The sequence below is a fragment of the Myotis nattereri genome, assembly GCF_964212035.1.
Source record: "Myotis nattereri genome assembly, chromosome: 3".
Lineage (NCBI taxonomy): Eukaryota > Metazoa > Chordata > Mammalia > Chiroptera > Vespertilionidae > Myotis > Myotis nattereri.
This window is the reverse complement of record NC_138077.1, coordinates 31901959-31918711: the sequence shown is the minus strand read 5'-3', so window position 1 is coordinate 31918711 and position 16753 is coordinate 31901959. Positions and strand designations below refer to the sequence as shown.

General features: G+C 41.9%; 1 protein-coding gene across 9 annotated transcripts in view; it reads left to right on the top strand.

Moving 5' to 3' along the window:
- TNIK (TRAF2 and NCK interacting kinase) overlaps positions 1–16753 on the top strand; it is a 344036-nt gene that overhangs the window by 268082 nt on the left and 59201 nt on the right. For 5 of the 9 annotated variants that reach the window (XM_081085914.1, XM_081085913.1, XM_081085910.1 and 2 more), the window contains exons 13-15: positions 8685–8795; positions 9639–9725; positions 10775–10963. In XM_081085914.1, coding sequence (XP_080942040.1) covers positions 8685–8795; positions 9639–9725; positions 10775–10963 — 387 coding nt within the window. The remainder of the gene's footprint in view (positions 1–8684; positions 8796–9638; positions 9726–10774; positions 10964–16753) is intronic. The other 4 variants (XM_081085916.1, XM_081085915.1, XM_081085912.1 and 1 more) reach the window with 1 other exon arrangement.

The following is a 16753-nucleotide window of genomic DNA, read 5'->3' as shown; positions in this document are numbered from 1 at the left end:
TTGTGCATTACAGACCTGCCTTCCATTAATACACAGTATGCCAAAGAAAACTAAAATGTCTTCCACCTCAGCCCAAAAGTGTTTGGAGGCAATGATAATGCTCTTCCCCAAAGGGCGCCGGTTCCTGCAACCTTTCCACGTATGATATAAGTTAGCATCTTTAGTAACACCCAGATATGCAGGGTGGCCCTCTCTGTAGACATTGTATTAATAAACTGGTTTATAATGGGCTTGTTTTCTTAGAACTCAATCTAGAGTTTCATCTAAGGCTTCCAAATAATGGCAGAGGGAACTTAGGAGTTACATATGCACTGACTTTTACATTAACCTACAGGGTCATAGGTACTCAGCATGTCCATCAGGCCATTCTTGCTCCTCTATGCAAATCCCAGGAAAACCCAGGGGAAACTGTTGTGGCTCAGAGATAATAAGAGCTTCTGAGTAATCACATTGACTGGCATCAATAGGAGAGAAAGGGCCAGACTTCTTCATTAAAGCCTCCTTGCAGCTCAGCCTGTGCTTAGCCATGGGGCTGCCTACTGTTCAAAAGTTAACCAGGGAGTCCTAGCCGGTTTGGCTTAGTAGATAGAGCATAGGCCTGAGGCCTGAAGGCTCCCAAGTTTGATTCTGGTCAAAGGAATATACCTCAGTTGCAGGCTTGATCCCTGGCCCTGGTCGGGGGTATGTGTGGGAGGCAACCAATTGATGTGTCTCTTTCACATCCATGTTTCTGTGTGTGTGTGTGTGTGTGTCTCCCCTTCCCTTCTACTCTCTAAAAAATCAATGGGAAAATATCCATGGGTGAGGATTAACAAAAATAACAACAACAATAAAAAGTTGACCAGGGAGTTCAAAGGAAGAGCTTAGGGAATTAATTTCCAGGAAAGCTATGAATGAATAAGTTGGATGGTTTATCTTTAATAGTATAAAGAGTATAAAATAAAAGAATGAGGTATGTGTAGCGTGTCTAGCTTCTCTAATGGTTCTCTGATTACTGTTTCTGTGAAGAAAAGATAGGTAACAAAGTGATGCTAGAAAGAGAAAAAAAATGGGCACCTGAAAAAGCAGAACACGACATCCTTCACATGGTATACGGAAATGTCTCAACCAGCTTCTTTCAACCCAGAGAGCAAGCTTGCCAAGAGCCACACACAAAGTGAGGTCCTGGCGTTGCACTTACCAAGTGAACTTGGGCAAGCTATTGGCCTGTGTGTGCCTCAGTTTCCTTAGCTGTCAGATTGGGACAATGACAATAGTCTGTACCTAAAAGTGTTGTGGTGAGAATTGAATGAGTATAGGGCTTAGAATATTGTTCCTCCTCTATATGCATCCCAGGAAGTCTGTCTTGCATCAGAAGAGGCACAACATAAGTGTTTGCTCATATTATCTATGATTATTATTTTTTGTTATTCTGACTACTCTGTTGTGTAGTGAATTCAGAGGTGCCAGGCTGTTTCACCATCTGTCTTAATGTCCTTTCTATTTAAAAAAAAAAAAGTTTGGAATCCCAGTTTTAGTTACAAGAAATCATGCCCTTGCCCTGCTGTGGTCTTTCCAAAAGGAAACCTTAGCAAATGTTAAACTGTGCAAACGAAATGCCCAGAGCTTCTGTGAAGTTTATACAGAACAGTCCTACTTCACTGTGTGGTTGATTTAAAAGACCACACTGCATCCTTTCATCTGTGTGTCTGAGCAGAGAGCCCCTGAGTCAAGGGGATGGTGTGAGGTACTTCCCAAGGAGCCCGACTGGATCCCGCGCCAGCAGCTTGCTCTCCTCTGGAGGCTGACTCAGATCCTCTGTGGTCATTGGGTCCCCTCTCACCACTTCCAGGATGAAAACCAAGAGAAGCTCTCTCAGAGCAAATTCTAAGAGAATTTCTGCTTTGTTTCACTTCTCATTCTGAATTGCTAGTAGATTTTTGCTTTGCGATGAGGCACATCCTTGCTTAGACACTTTTAGACTGAACAGACCTGTGAGATGACCTTATCTGCCCCCTGTGACATCAGATTAAGGTGATTTATTCAAGGTCATAGAACACTTCACTTATGTGTTAAACAAATATTTATTGAGACTATGTGGTCTGCAGTGTTTGTTTTGGTGGCAGAGCAAGACTAGAATCTAGTGTTCTTATTTCTTACCCAGTGTTCTTTCCTCTACGTCCTTTGCCTCTCCTACCTTCCCTGTCCCCAATGACATGTTGTATTACAGTTATGGGGTATTAATTCACAAGTGTGGATGCTACCTGTGTGTCTATATAATGGATGTAAGAGAGACTCAGGGCCCAAAATCTCTACACAATGGCATCAAGCCTCGTTTCCTCAGAATCTACCAAATGTCATGAAGAACAAGACTCAAATTCAACCCGAATGTTTGGTAAGTAGATAAAAACAGCTAAGTATCCCATCTGGAATTTCTTAAGGACATTGAAGGAAGTGCTGATGGTGCCAGGAGAGATGAATTGCCTTTAGCTCAGCTCCTCCCCACACTCTCACTGTCCTTCCCACTAATCTCCAGCTGATAGGACACTCTCCTGAGCACTAGGGGCCGGGAGGTAGGAGGGCATAGCGTGGAAAGAGCATGGAATCAGACCGACCTGGGCTTGATTCCAGGCTCCACCATTTCCAGCTGTGAGACATGGAACAATTTACTTAACTTCTCTGAGCCTCAATTTGCTTATCTATAAAATGGGAATAATAATAACAAACTCTGTCATCACTCTGTGGGATTAAATGAGCTGAAGCATGTCAATCAACCTGCCCAGCAAATACCTGGCACTCACAGACAGTGCCCAACATCATGGTTTGTATTCATTCCATGATTTTCTCCTAAGTTATCATGTGGCCATTGACAAGGCATTAAACCTTCCCAAAAGGTTATAAAAGAAGGGAATTTTAAAATGACATTTGCCCCACTTATTTCATAGCCTTATATCATAAGGCTCTAATTAGGATAATCTATGATGGAGTACATGTTTGGGTTGAAAAAAGAAAACACCCATACACAGAAATTACAATTTTTACTGTCTTGATGAGTAGAAAGGAGGCTGAGTTACATCCCCCTTTAAGCCCCACCAGCTCTGTGTACGTCTGGGTAGCTCACCTGTTAACCAACTCTCTTTTGTCCGGATCAGAACAGATTGGTCCCCACTGCTGTGAAATAACTTTCACCACATGCTCAGGTGACATAAAGAGAGGTGGCATCTTCATCGGCAAAGAACCAAATTACAAGTCAACAATTTCTTGCTTATTTTCATTTTGAGCTTCCCAAGGAAAATGTTGAGTTTTCAAAAGATATGGGAGACCAAGGCTCGGTTTTCATTTGTTTATTAATGTGGACCCATCTTAATGACCTTTCTTCATTCTAAAAAGAGGACTAAGGTTGCTTACAAAGATTAATACATCAACAGAAAATAAAATAAAGTAAAATGGACTATAAAGTAAAAGAGAAAAACAAGGGGAAGCCAGCCGGGTCCATTCCCAGGACCTGGCACAGCATGGCGACCAAGTGCAAGTGCCCGGGGGCCACCAACCTGACTCTGAGATCCTGGCAGCTCAGAGAAGGGGCAAACTCCAGAGTTTGAGATTCCTGTTGTCCATCAGATAAGAGTAAATGTGTTATTCAGGCGAGCTCTCTGAGATTGTTGAAAACCTACACACTCGCCTAGTCGTGGTGAGTAGTGCTGTGAATAATGTCTGAGGTGATATTCCTACCACAGGCACAGTGATTAGCTTTATTCGGCTGTTCTGATAACATTGTAAAATGCAATTTATGGCCTAACCATTCATCAAAGTCACTTCCATAAGAGCCAGAGCACCCTGTGCAGTTCGCACATTTCTGTTGGTTAAATGCCATCTAAAAAGAACATTTAACGAAACAAAAGGAAAGGAAGGCAAACTCCGCAGTCTTTGTCATGAGCACCCATGAGGATTATTTCTTATAACTTTAGTACAAATTGGATATTTACGGATTAAAGGGACATTCTTTTGCAAGAATTTAAAGACCTGCAATTCTACACAGTCAATTTGGGATCAATGTATAACTTTTGAGGGTCCCCTGAGCAGGATGCAGGATTATCTTTCTCATTAAAATAAACTTACTTGCTCATATACTTGAACGTGCAGTCACTCAGCCTCCTCCAGAAGGTGGCTGGAGGGGGAACACCCATGGAGAGATCAGACTGTTATTAAGAAAAATCATTCTTTGGGAACCTCCAGGGAGTACAAGGAAGACAGGAAGCCCCTGGTGACCTACTCCATCCAGCAAAGCTACAATGATTTTAACCTGGAGTGAGTATTATCAGTCATTCCCCAACCAGGAATAAAACAAACAAGCTAGGAAACTTATAAGAACCCACTAAATATCTAATTTTAAGTGATATAACTTTTGGAGGTGCCTCCAAGAAGAGGCGGATGAAAATATACTTGCAGGCAGGTCCTTTTAGGTGAGGCATCTGCCACGAATGTTAGAGGAGTTGGTTTTTTGTGTTGTTTTTTTTTTATTTTGTTTTATTGCTTAAAGTATTACAATGAGTAGTATATATATCTCCTTTTTTTTCCCCTTGACCTTCCCCTGGCCTCCCTTACCCCCCAGTGTAGAGGAGTTGGTTTAAGCCATTTTTTTTGGACAGCAGAACCACTGACATCTTTTTGCATAATCTGAATGAAATTCAGAATACTATTTCTACTCCTTCTGGCTACATGCTTATTTTCTTATTTTATTTTTCTTCTGCCTTTTTCTATGATAGCCAATAGATACTATGCCAGTGCCAACCATAAGTAGATCTCTATTTAGAAAAACATTCTTAAGTCTTGTCTGTGCTCCACATAAAAGGCCTGGACGTCTTAGAAGGATGGCTCTGCATGGCTTTCTCTCCTTTTCTTGCTGCCCAATCAACAGTATTCAGTGCAACAAGTATCAGTGGTATGAGGCTCTATATTGGATATAGTGGGAGATAAAAACTGGAGTGGAACAGAGACCCTGTCCACAAAGAGCTTTTAACCTAGATTGAGAGTAGTGAGGCATACTCAGATAACCATATTATGAGGTACAATGGGATGTAACCTGTAAGTACTAATAGGAAGAGACATAGTGCCACAGAAATATCGGAGGATACTGTGTTGTCTTCTTTTGCCCCAAGTTTTTTATTTGGTTCAGTTCGACAAAACTCTGTGCACCTTTTAGGGGCCAGGTCCTATGTGAGGGGCTGGGGGCCCACCAGGATCAAGCCTCAAGAGCTGCTTCTAGAAAGAGTCATCCGAGCTTAGTCAAGGTGTCTGCTTGAGGCCCAGGACTTGGTCTTTCTCTTACATGTTTTGGTATGTCCCCTCCAACAGCCCAACGCCCAGGAGGAGAGAGAGCAAACATTTTTTTTTTTCCTGGAAAGGCATTAACATGGAGACACAGTGGCTAGAAATTGGCACGGTGCCCTCAGAAGGTTGGGGAAGTGATTTATTTTTCCAGTCTCGCCACAGGAACCAAAGCCCTGGCAGATGCCTCCCTGAGTTAGCAGCAGCTGATCTGAGTGAGATCAGTATTAATTATTAGCCACTTTTGAGTGTCTTTCTCAGAAGCTACAGAGTAATTGGGAAGCCCACACCCTCTTCAATTGTAATCAATACTGTGTACACCTTGTGCAGGGACCTGAGTGGCATGTAATTATAAAGAGTATTGATTCCTAGCAAAAAGGTTGAAAATGTACAAATCCTTCACATAAAAATCATCTCAATCTTCCCAAGGCTTAATTAATTTTTTCCTCAAGAAAGAGGCCAATGGTAAAAAATTTGAAATGTTAGCCAGATCAGAGCTATTTCCTGCCAGGAGCCAGATCTGTACACATAATTATTTGTATTCTCTGCGCTGGCATTGATTTGCTTTGGTTGTGTGTTGGAAATATCTCTGTTTTGGGTCCGTAATCCAAGTTATTCAGTCAGTTCCCAGAATGATGTTTTCTACTCACATCTCCCTGTATTATTTTTTCTGTAAGACAATAATCACATGTCTGGAACCTGACTCCTGTGCCCCTCATTCCCTTTCCTAAACCCGCTTTTTCTTCGCTATCCCTCCATTTGCCACGCTCCTTGGCAAGAACATCACTCACCCTCACACACCTCATAGTCACCCAACTGCCTATTTTATTTTGGCCCAATTCCAAGTTCTACTTCTAAGTTGGCATCCACTCCATTCCTGCTAAATAACCGAAAATCTGGGTAGGTTTTCATCTCTCTTCTTTTTGGCTGCATCTCCCCGCTCAGCAGGGGTTCCTAACATGGACTCTCCCACTGCCTTTGCTTCGCTCATGGATGCCCTATCATTTTCTTCCTGGATCGGTTGAATGACTCATACTGTGTTCCAGCTTCTAGTCTTGCGCCCTCCCCTGACTGTTAAGAGGCCTCTTGAAAATGCAGGTCTGATCATGGCATTTGACGGCATATAGCTCTCCAGTGGCTCCCCATTGCCTGCAATCTAAGGTGGACAAATAATTGTTGATCTGGACATGATAGGCGTTGAGCCTCAAAAGATGCAGCTTATCTCCCAAGCCTCCAAGGTGATGGGAAGACAGCAGCCCAGAGAACCGCAGGAGGGAGCCACATCACAAAGGCCTCCTCACTCTGGCTTCTTTGGAGTTTTGAGTATCGTTGGGCATTGGGGCTGTGTCAGAGCTTTTGTACTAAAAGCTGTTTCCCTGTTTGTGCTGAGCTAGCTTGTCAGTGGGACACAGTCACAGTCCATTCTATTATGAGTAACCCATGTTTCCTCAGCTGGGCAGTGAGTTGTTGTTGAGAATGTTACAAGGGAATGGACCCCCTGAGGTGTCCCCTCCAAACCTAGTATTTGAGGAAGAAGAGATCCTAACGCCATTACTAGGCTCTGACACAAAGGGAAGGGCCTGCCTGTGACATGTCTCAAAAAAGACGCTAATGGCAGGGGGCATGGAAAGTACTAACTATCCTGTGTATTGCGGGGTGTTTAGCATCCCTGGCCTCTCATGCTAAATGGCAGGCATGTCCCTCCGTCATTGGGACAACCAGAAACCTCCCACATTCCCCACACATTCCAAGTGCTCCAGGGGCTGCGAACAGGACTATCCCTAGTTGAGAAACATTGGCTCCTGTGACTACTCCTAAGATGTTCCTCTTTCCTGAGAGGGTAACGAAGAGCTGGATTAATCTGTGATCTTTCTATCGCTCCTGTTGCCTCTTCACCTTTTGTAAATGCTTGAGTTCAGATTGGCGTTACATATCTAGGCTGTGAAATCAAGCTCCATCACTTGATTCCTGGGTTTGACCTTGAATGTGGGCATGACCTTAAACAATTATTTAATCTCTCTGTGTCTCGGTTTTGTCATATAAAATGGAGGATAATAATCATATCTGCCTCCGAAGATTTTTGTGAATATTAAATAAGACAAAGCATGAAAAGTGCTTGCCACTCTGTCCCCTGTCAGAAGTATGGTAATTGGATGAGATGATGGTGGTTCCTGAGCTTAAGAGTCTTACTTGAGTGAGAACTGGAAATTGATACTTAAAAGTGAGTACTCCAGAAAATGAAGAAAGGCAGCATGGTGTACCAGAAAGGGTGGAAGCCAATAAATGCTATTATACCCTCAGCCATTAATCCATGTGTAGCCTTGAATGTGTTGCTTAACCTCTCTGGTCTTTGCTTCCTGTAGTATGAAGTGTTTGCACAACATGGTGGCCAAAGACCGAATGAGCCCAGCTGGCATGGCTCAGTGGTTGAGCATCTGCCTATGACGTAGGAGGTCATGGTTCGATTCCCGGGCAGGGCACATGCCCAGGTTGTGGGTTCAATCCCCAGTTGGGGGCGTGCAAGAGGCAGCTGATGACGGAATGACATGAGGGTTGTGAATGTGCATGAAAACCTAGAGAGTCTCATAAACAGTTTGATGAGATATAATGAGTAATTTGTCATTAGTGTTTCTACCCCTGATTCAAAACCCCCATCAATCAATTGGGAGAATGCAATGGGAACTTCTCGGGAGAGATGCATAAACCTAGAAAGTCCACTTGCATGGTAAATAGCAGGTGTCTGCGTGACACTGAATTGCTCTCTGTGTGACACTGAATTGTTCTCTGTCACCTTATTTTTCTTTTCTTTTTTTTTACTTTCAATATTATTTTGTATTGGTGTCAGGTGTACAGCATAGTGGTTAGACCAAGCATGTCAAACTTGCGGCCCACAATGAATACTCATTAACGATTACTCATTTATTTCAGCCCTTTGTACTCAGCTGTCTCTTTTGAAATAAACCTACGTTTCTATGAAAATTAAAGCTTTTTTTTTTTTTTTGGCGGCCCACATAAACTTAAACCTTGTTTATTTGGCCTGTGTTAGCCTTTGAGTTTGACATGCTTGGGTTAGACAATCATATACTTTACAGAGTGTTTTTCTCAATATTTTAGTGCCCATGGTTACCATACTCTTACTATATTCTCTGTGCTGTACTGCACATCCGTGAGACTATCTTATCACTGTTAAGGGTACTTCTCACCTCGTTCTTGCCAACGTGTCCCCCAGTGACACAGGAAAGAAAGAGCCTTCGGGCATGCAGCCGTCTCTCGTTAAGAGCTCACACATGCGTGCGTTCCGCAGCTGTCCCTGCTGGTTCCCGACACCCCCCAATTGCGTTCGGTTCCTTCACGGTTGTCTGCTTGTTGCCCCACAGCAACAAAGGCGGGAGAAGGAGCTGCGGAAGCAGCAGGAGCGGGAGCAGCGCCGGCACTATGAGGAGCAGATGCGCCGGGAGGAGGAGCGGAGGCGCGCGGAGCACGAGCAGGTCAGCGGGGACCGGGGAGCCCCGCAGATGGCCCCGGTGTGAACTCCAGCGCCAGCTGTCTCTGGGGTGGGGGTCACCTTCTCTTAGGACTGCTCAGTGTAAGCAGGTGTTTATTCTTTCTCAAGCAGCTATTCTCACCTATTCAAGAAGTCAAATGCACAACCTGGCTATGTCCACTCATTGAAGCTGGCTTCCTGCCCAGGCCAGAGTCCCCTGCCACACCTTGATCTTCTGCCTCGCCCAGCCCTGGGTTTCTGCTTTGAAGGTGGCACTGAAGCGTGAGCCACGAGCCACGTCCTACTCTTTCATTGCTTCAGAAGAGCTTTTCTACCCAGGCCCTCTCTGGTCTCCAGGACTCTGAGCCATTGATGCAGGCCCCTGTCTCTGTTAGAATCCCATTCTGAGAGCACAGCAACACTCTGCAGGGTGGTTCCCGTACAAAGACAGCGCACAATGGCCTTCAGCAATTATTGTATCCCTGCTGCCTGCACAGGAGCCTCCACACTCCCTAGCATTGTTCATTCCAGGTAGCCCATATAGGGAGCCTGTCATGAAAAGCTTTCCAATGTAGCTGGGTTTATTGAAACCAAATAGTCCCAGCCATGTCGGTCAGCGGTTGCAGAGAGCCGGCTTGTGCTTTTGACTGCATTGAAATGCTTCTGCTCGGGTGCAGCGTCCTTTTCCTGTTTGGTGAGGAGGTGGCTGGGTATTTCCCCCCCTCCTTCCTTTCACACTTTACTTGGCAGCTCTTGTCAACCTTTGAAATTACCTGTTCTTTTTTTCCCCCCCCCCTCTCTCTCTCTCTTTGTGTTCCTCTGAATTCTCTGCTGCCTCCCTCTCCAGGAGTACATCAGGCGACAGTTAGAGGAGGAACAGAGACAGTTAGAGATCTTGCAGCAGCAGCTACTGCATGAACAAGCGCTACTTCTGGTAATGGGAAAGCCGGGAGCCAGCTCACCTGCTCTATGTTCATCGTATGTGTGTGCGTGTGTGTGTGTGTGTGTGTGTGTGTGTGTGTGTGTGTGTGTCCTCCTAATGTGCCAATCCAGAAGAGGAGATCCTTCAAGCCTATGGACCTCGAAAATCTCATAGAAACTTCATACATTTCCTGACCCAGTTTTCCGAGTCTCAGTACATTTAATGCATTTGTTATGTATTCCTTAGTAATGCCATCTATCTGTAAAACTTTAACATGAATACAGCCTTATTATAAGTTTAGGCTATTTTTGAGACTGTGTTTATTGCAGAGTGATTTTTAAGGTCATTGGCAACATGTTAGAATACAATCACGCAAAATGCACCTCTTCCATAAGAACCCACTCAGCCCGGCAGTCATATTTCATTTGCAGACTATTAGTTTTACCCTCATGATGGGAACATTTTGCAGCTTCCACTTGAAGTACTTTTTATTATTATTGCAGTGCTCTCCAAATGAGTTTCTTGATGTCTTTTTTTTTTTAACTGAATTTTTATTTGGTGGCACTATATTTTTTAGCCTGTACATAAGTTTGCTGATGGCTTTTGTTGATCCAAGTTCTGCTAAACAAATGATAAATGTCTTTAGCCACTCTTTCAGTTTTGTACTTAGTTGTACATGTTTGCATGGTTTAATTACTACATTAGGAAGTGGATGGTTCCTTATAGGGGCTGTGTACTGACCATCCAAATGTCCTCATTATTGCCACTTCCTTGGTTGTAACTCATCAAGGATAAGTTGCTCTGAAATGGGTAGTGTTCTGTAGGGATTGCCATTAAAGCAATTGTGTTTTCATTAGGTGCCACGTTCTGTGTAGATGTTAAGCCAAAGCTGTAGCTTTTCTCTGTGGCACATCCTGATATCCTCCTTTGGTTCTGTCATTATTGAGGTCTTTTGTTACTTAGCATCACTTTTGACTCCATTGCATGCTTAGCTGGTACTGGCCAATGGTTTCTGTATGGTGATTTGGCCTCTCTTTGTTGCTCTTTCCTGGCCTGGACAGGAATATAAACGCAAACAATTGGAAGAACAGAGACAAGCAGAACGACTGCAGAGACAGCTAAAGCAAGAGAGAGACTACTTGGTTTCCCTTCAGCATCAACGGCAGGAGCAGAGGCCTGTGGAGAAGAAGCCACTGTACCATTACAAAGAGGGAATGAGTCCTAGTGAGAAACCAGCATGGGCCAAGGAGGTGAGTGAGCAAGCAAGTGTAACAGCGCCCTGTTGGCAGGCTATTGGCCATAATGAGTTCATCCAGGAAAAGTGGAGAGTCAAACTAGTGCCACGAATCTAGAAAACGATTCATTGTATTATGTGCACACAGCTTCTGGAAGAGCCATAACATTATTTCTGTAGAGAAATGGCAAGTCACCTTAATTTTTTGTATCTTTTTGAATACAGTGAATTTTCATAAGCAAAAACAGGAAGTAGAAAAATTTTCCTTATAGGAGTGCAACTGAGTTTGAAGAATGAGGAATTTTAGCGAGTTTTCCATAGAATTATATGACCCAGGATGTAAGGAATTCTAGATAAAATCATTTGTTTTGCAAATGCTTCCAAAGCAGTGGTCCTTTTTTTGCTCAACTATGAAAAGATTTTTAGGAACTTGGCTTTGTGATGAGCTATTTTTAAAAATCTCATTAATAACAGTTGGGATGGTAGAAAAATAGGGTGACAATCAAATAGATAAAGCAAACAATATAATAACTCCAGCCAGCCAAAATCAACCACTCTTCTAGGGAGTCACAGTATCACCTTGTGTGCGTAATACCCTGGTTTTCAGTTCTGTCCTTATTTGTGGCACCTAGTAATTTCCTTTATTTCCTTCTGAACATAGCTCATCATTTAAAAGGATGTTGGCATTATTTTGTGTTTTGTTCCAATATCTTCAGGTATTTATAGTTAGAGCTTATTTCAAGTTATCTAGACTACAGTGTTACCAGAACCATATTTCTTACATAAGATCCTATTTTTATAAAAATTTTCTTTTTATTTTTCTATTCTCTTACATATGTATAGACAATACTTGAAATGATATTGTCCTAATGTTAATGACAGTTGTTTATGGGAGGAAGAAATTACAGGATTCTTTTTCTTTCAGTCCTTTGTAATGATTATGCACTGTTTCTACAAAAATAACTTTTTTCTTTTCAAACTTAAACAACTGAATTTGTAGAGAAAATAATTTGATTTCCTATAAAGAACATGTTTGATCATTTTCCCTTTGAGTCTGTAAATATGATTTGCATTTGCCTATGTCTGTAACAGCTGTCTCTTTCTCTTAGATCAATAATTTAATTCTGTAATCCTACTCCCACAGATAGCACCAACCCCTTAATAACCCACCTCTTCTTTGAGCTAAGCAGAATGATTATGCTATTAAACAACAGGTGATGTGCATTCTGGCTGGCAGAGATGTGCCACCTCCTTCCACTGCTAAACCATTTCCTAGCATCCCAAGTTGAAACCTTCAGCTAAGCCAGACTTACAGCTCCTGATTACGGCAGGTCTTCCGAAGACTGAAAAACTAGCCTCTACTAACCTAATGCCAGTAGCACCTGTAGAAATTAATGATTCCAGATCAAGACACCTGTTTGAGCATCACTCATGGAAGAAAAATGGACCAGCTTGTTCTATTAGACTTGGACTTGAAGAACATCTGAAGCCCCAGGAAGCTTCAAGGACCATAGTGAGATCTCCAATGTGATCTTGCTCACAAGGAAGTAGCCTAACAACAGAGTTAGGATCTAAGGTCATTTGTGCATCTCCAAAGTGATAAGTCCCCAGTTGTCCATTACTGCAATTAAGGAGGGCCTTAGAGATGCACGTGGACCTCCGTACAAGAAGGCCATGAATTTATACATTCTCACAGGTACCTTACCCCCTCTAAGAAGTGCTGCATCACTAAAGGACCTCTCCTGGATGCATGCACCTGGCCTTCAGTGTTCCAGCCACAAGCACAAGATTAAGACAGGGACACCTGCAGATCCCATTGGAAAAGACCATGATACCTTGCTAAGCACCCCAGAATTCCTTCTTTCCCTGTGCCAAAAAAGGGGGGAAGCCTGAAGCAGTTTCCACTTCCTTCCTTCTGCCTCTACCCAGCATGTTCTGATTTGAACTTAACCATTTTGACTTCATTTTTTTCTAGCTATTATTCATCCTCTCTATTCAGAAGTAGTTCACAGTTCCTGAGCTTTCAGAAGCCAAGGCATTCCTGGGGACAAATCTTTGCAGATGTCACCAAAGCAGTTTTCTAGGACTCCTGATACCCCTGTGCTTCCTGGCCAGGCTCCTGGCAGTAAAAGGAACATAGCTGTTGGGTATGCAAACAACATGGCCGTGTCATCAAGCACTCCTGATGTGTGGTTACCTAACCTTCAAAAGTCTGGGCCACCTCTGGGGGTGACATCTTCCAAGGTCCCTGGCTGCCCTAGCAGCTGGTGCTCTTCCTTTGCCTTCATGCACTTCTAGCCATGTGAGAGCATTCTTCGGGGATTTCATATTTAGTCCTATCCTCCTGGGTGTGGTAATCCAGCTTTCAACAAACCATCAATCTATTCATGAAACAGTTCCCAAGTTTTAAAGTGGGTGTTCATATTTTAGAAGAAAGATGAAGCATTTAGATGATAAAATGAGTGACAAGTGCTAAATTTGGGATTGGAGTAACTGGTGTAAAAATAACAACAAATAATTGTCTGCCTTGGTTTGATTCATCATTATTTTAACACCCATTTTTTTAAAATAGGAATAAAAATGAGTGAGGATCCTTATCATGTTAACCTTTAATGTTTCTCATGAGCAATATACGAACTTTTCTTTTAGAGCATTATTTACAGATCTCTTTTCTTATAATAGGAAGATAAGTGGGGCTCAAAGTAGCCGAACGGTAACATACATTTCAATACTTTAGATATGAACAGAATCTCAAGCTCAGTGCTATATTAATTATCAACTGATAAAAAGAACCTGGGTTAAGCTCTCCTTTGAAGGTAGAATAAAAGGTTCCATTTTCATTTTCAAATCATCCTCTGCCAGGAAATAAATTTGAAAATATCCTCACCAGGAAGGAGTGGGTAGCTGTGCCCATGCCATGGTCTCCTATGATACTGGATCTGGGCTTTTTGCCCCATGGGCCATTGAAGACGCCACCCAGTTGTCTTCTACCCATGGCAGCCTCCTCTATGACCTGTTCCAGAGTTAGTTTTCTAGCTCAACTCCATTCCTATCAAGATGGTTTTTCCTTCTTTGATTACTTTTCCACCCACTTACTTCTCTTCCTTATTCTAAATCCACATTTTGTCCTTGAAATGTAATGTTGTGATAATGCTTCTTCCTCTGTGTTTTTTGTTGTTTCATCTTGTGAAACCTAAGTCATCATTGCATTTCTCATTACCTTTCTCATCAGTTTGATGGATGCAGTAAGAACAAATGAAAATACTTGATCATTTGCAAACCTTTGTGAGCTCTTTCCTCTCTCCTTTTGCTGAGTTTCCATCTGTCCTGAATGTCACATTTTCTTTGATTCTCAGATCTCAGCCAGAAGGAAATATTAATGTCTCTATTAAAAGGAGGGGGATTATTCTCACCCCTTTAAAATTCTTTGCTATTTCTGGATTGGCATGGAAGTCAAATTTGTTCTGTGAAAACATCAGTGTGATATTCTGTTAAACATCAGCAAAATTTGAAAGTCTTTCTTTTTCTCACTGTTGCTTTTTAAATGATGAAGTTTCCTTTTTCTTATAATGGAACAGATTCCTTTCCTTAACATTGTATATGATTGTTTGGACCTGCCAGTAACTGTGTGTGCCTCCCTACCCCACCCCCACACTTTTTTTTTGCACTAACACACAGCAGTGACAGAATGCTCTACCAACATGAGATTGTATTTTAATTTTTTTAACACTCTTTCATATTCTCTCTCTGTGATGTATGCCAGTCATCTGTTCATGGTTTTATTTGGCAAATAATTGGCCAGAATGTCTCTATTTTAAAAAGAAGTATGTTTTTATTGATTTTTAGAGAGTGGAAGGTAGAGGGATAGAGAGAGAGAAGCATCAATGAGAGAGAAACATCAATTGGCTACCTCCTGCACGCCCCCAACCAGGGATTGAGCCCGTAACCTGGGCATGTGCCCTGACCAGAAATTGAACCGTGACCTCCTGGGTCGACACTCAACCACTGAGCCACACCGGCCTGGAACCAGAATGTCCCTTTATGTCCCATCAGCTCATTGACTTTTAAATCCTGTTCATAAGAATTCCCTTCTCCATTTGGTTTTCCCTATTCTACACTGATGTGTTGTTTTCTTTATATGAGTTATTTTATATATGAGGCTCCTAAATTGCCATTTTGAGAGTTTACAACTCTGCTCCTACCTTTCCTCAGTCTCTGCTTATCTTTCTTATGATTTCGCTTGAGAGAGACCTAGAAGGAAGCAGTAGGAATTTGAGTTCAAGTTCTTCTACTTCCTTGCTGTGTGACCTGGGACAGGTCTTGAAGCCTTCTTGAGTCACAGCGCCCCATCTAGACTGCCTGCTTTGCAGGAGGGAGGGCAATCATGTGAGCATGCCATTGAAACTACAGGCACTGTACAAATGCAAATTAAATATAATATTAATATATTTATATTTTGTTTCCAAGGCCATTGTCACCCACAAGGAATACGTGTTTGCCTTTGTTGTGTCTGGTTGGGATTTCACATGAGCAGTTTACACATCTCTCTCATATCCTGTCCCCACCTTCCCAAGTGATAGGTGCATTTCCCTTCTCTGCTTAAGATTTGCCTCATTTTTTTTAAGTTATGTGCTTATTCATATGAGGATCAATATTTTTCTCTGGCATCATTGGACCTCTTGGAAAAGTAGTTCATGCCCTTATCTTTATTTTTTTTCTTTATTGATTAAGGTATTACATGTGTGTCCTTATCACCCCACAGCCCCCCACTCATGCCCTTACCCCCTGTTGTCTGTGTCCATTGGTTAGTCTTATATGCATGCATACAAGTCCTTTGGTTGATCTCTAGCATTTCATATAAATGAGTCTTCCCTGTCCTCAAAGGTATCTCACAAGAGATATCCCCAATCTACTCAGTAACCCCCTGCCCATGTGGTTTTGCCAAAGGAAAAGATGGCTCAATTCTTTATGTGCCCAGCAAGTGCAGGGTCAAAGCATCTAATGAGCACTTAAAAGTCATTTGTTGACTTGTCTCTTTCTCCAGTATTGCCTGTAAAGATGAAAAATTCAAACTGTTTTGTTCAGTTGGAAAAAATAGGAATTTCCATAAGATTGTGTTCAGTTCACCACATATTAGCTCTTAAGTAAGGTCTTCTAAAACCTTCATAGATCCCACAGCCCTACATCATATAAAATATTATTAAAATGCACCCATATGACATAATAAATATATACTTGCTGTCAACATTTTTAAAATTACTTATATAATTTTGTTTTGAAATTCTCTCAGCAAATATTCATTATTGCTAAGTGAGAAATTCTAAGCTATAAATTGTTTTCAAGTATACAAAGCAATTTAACAATTGACATTGATATAATGTGTTTCTTAATATATTCTTATTTCTTTTGAAAAATTTTTGGAAATTGTATAATCAATGAATTTTTCAGGTCTTCTGTATTTGTGAGCTTTTATACATCTCAGAGGCCTTAGACATCACTCCTATAGTACCCAATGGACAACATAGCCCTGCCTGGAACAGAATTTTATTTCTGAGACCACAGTTATTTTTTCTTCTTCCCTATAATGCTATAATAAGTAGTATAGCATTTCTGCAGAGGTGATTCAAGCCTCTCCAGAGTTATTTTAGTTTTTGTGTTAAAATGATTCTTTTAATACGAAAATGCTTAGATAGTGTAATTGATGAGTCTCTCCTACTCTTGTTCTCCATATTCATGGATAATCCCTTCTCAACTATAAAATTCTTTGAAGTAGATTTCTTTTTTGGTATGGTCTGGCACCTTGACA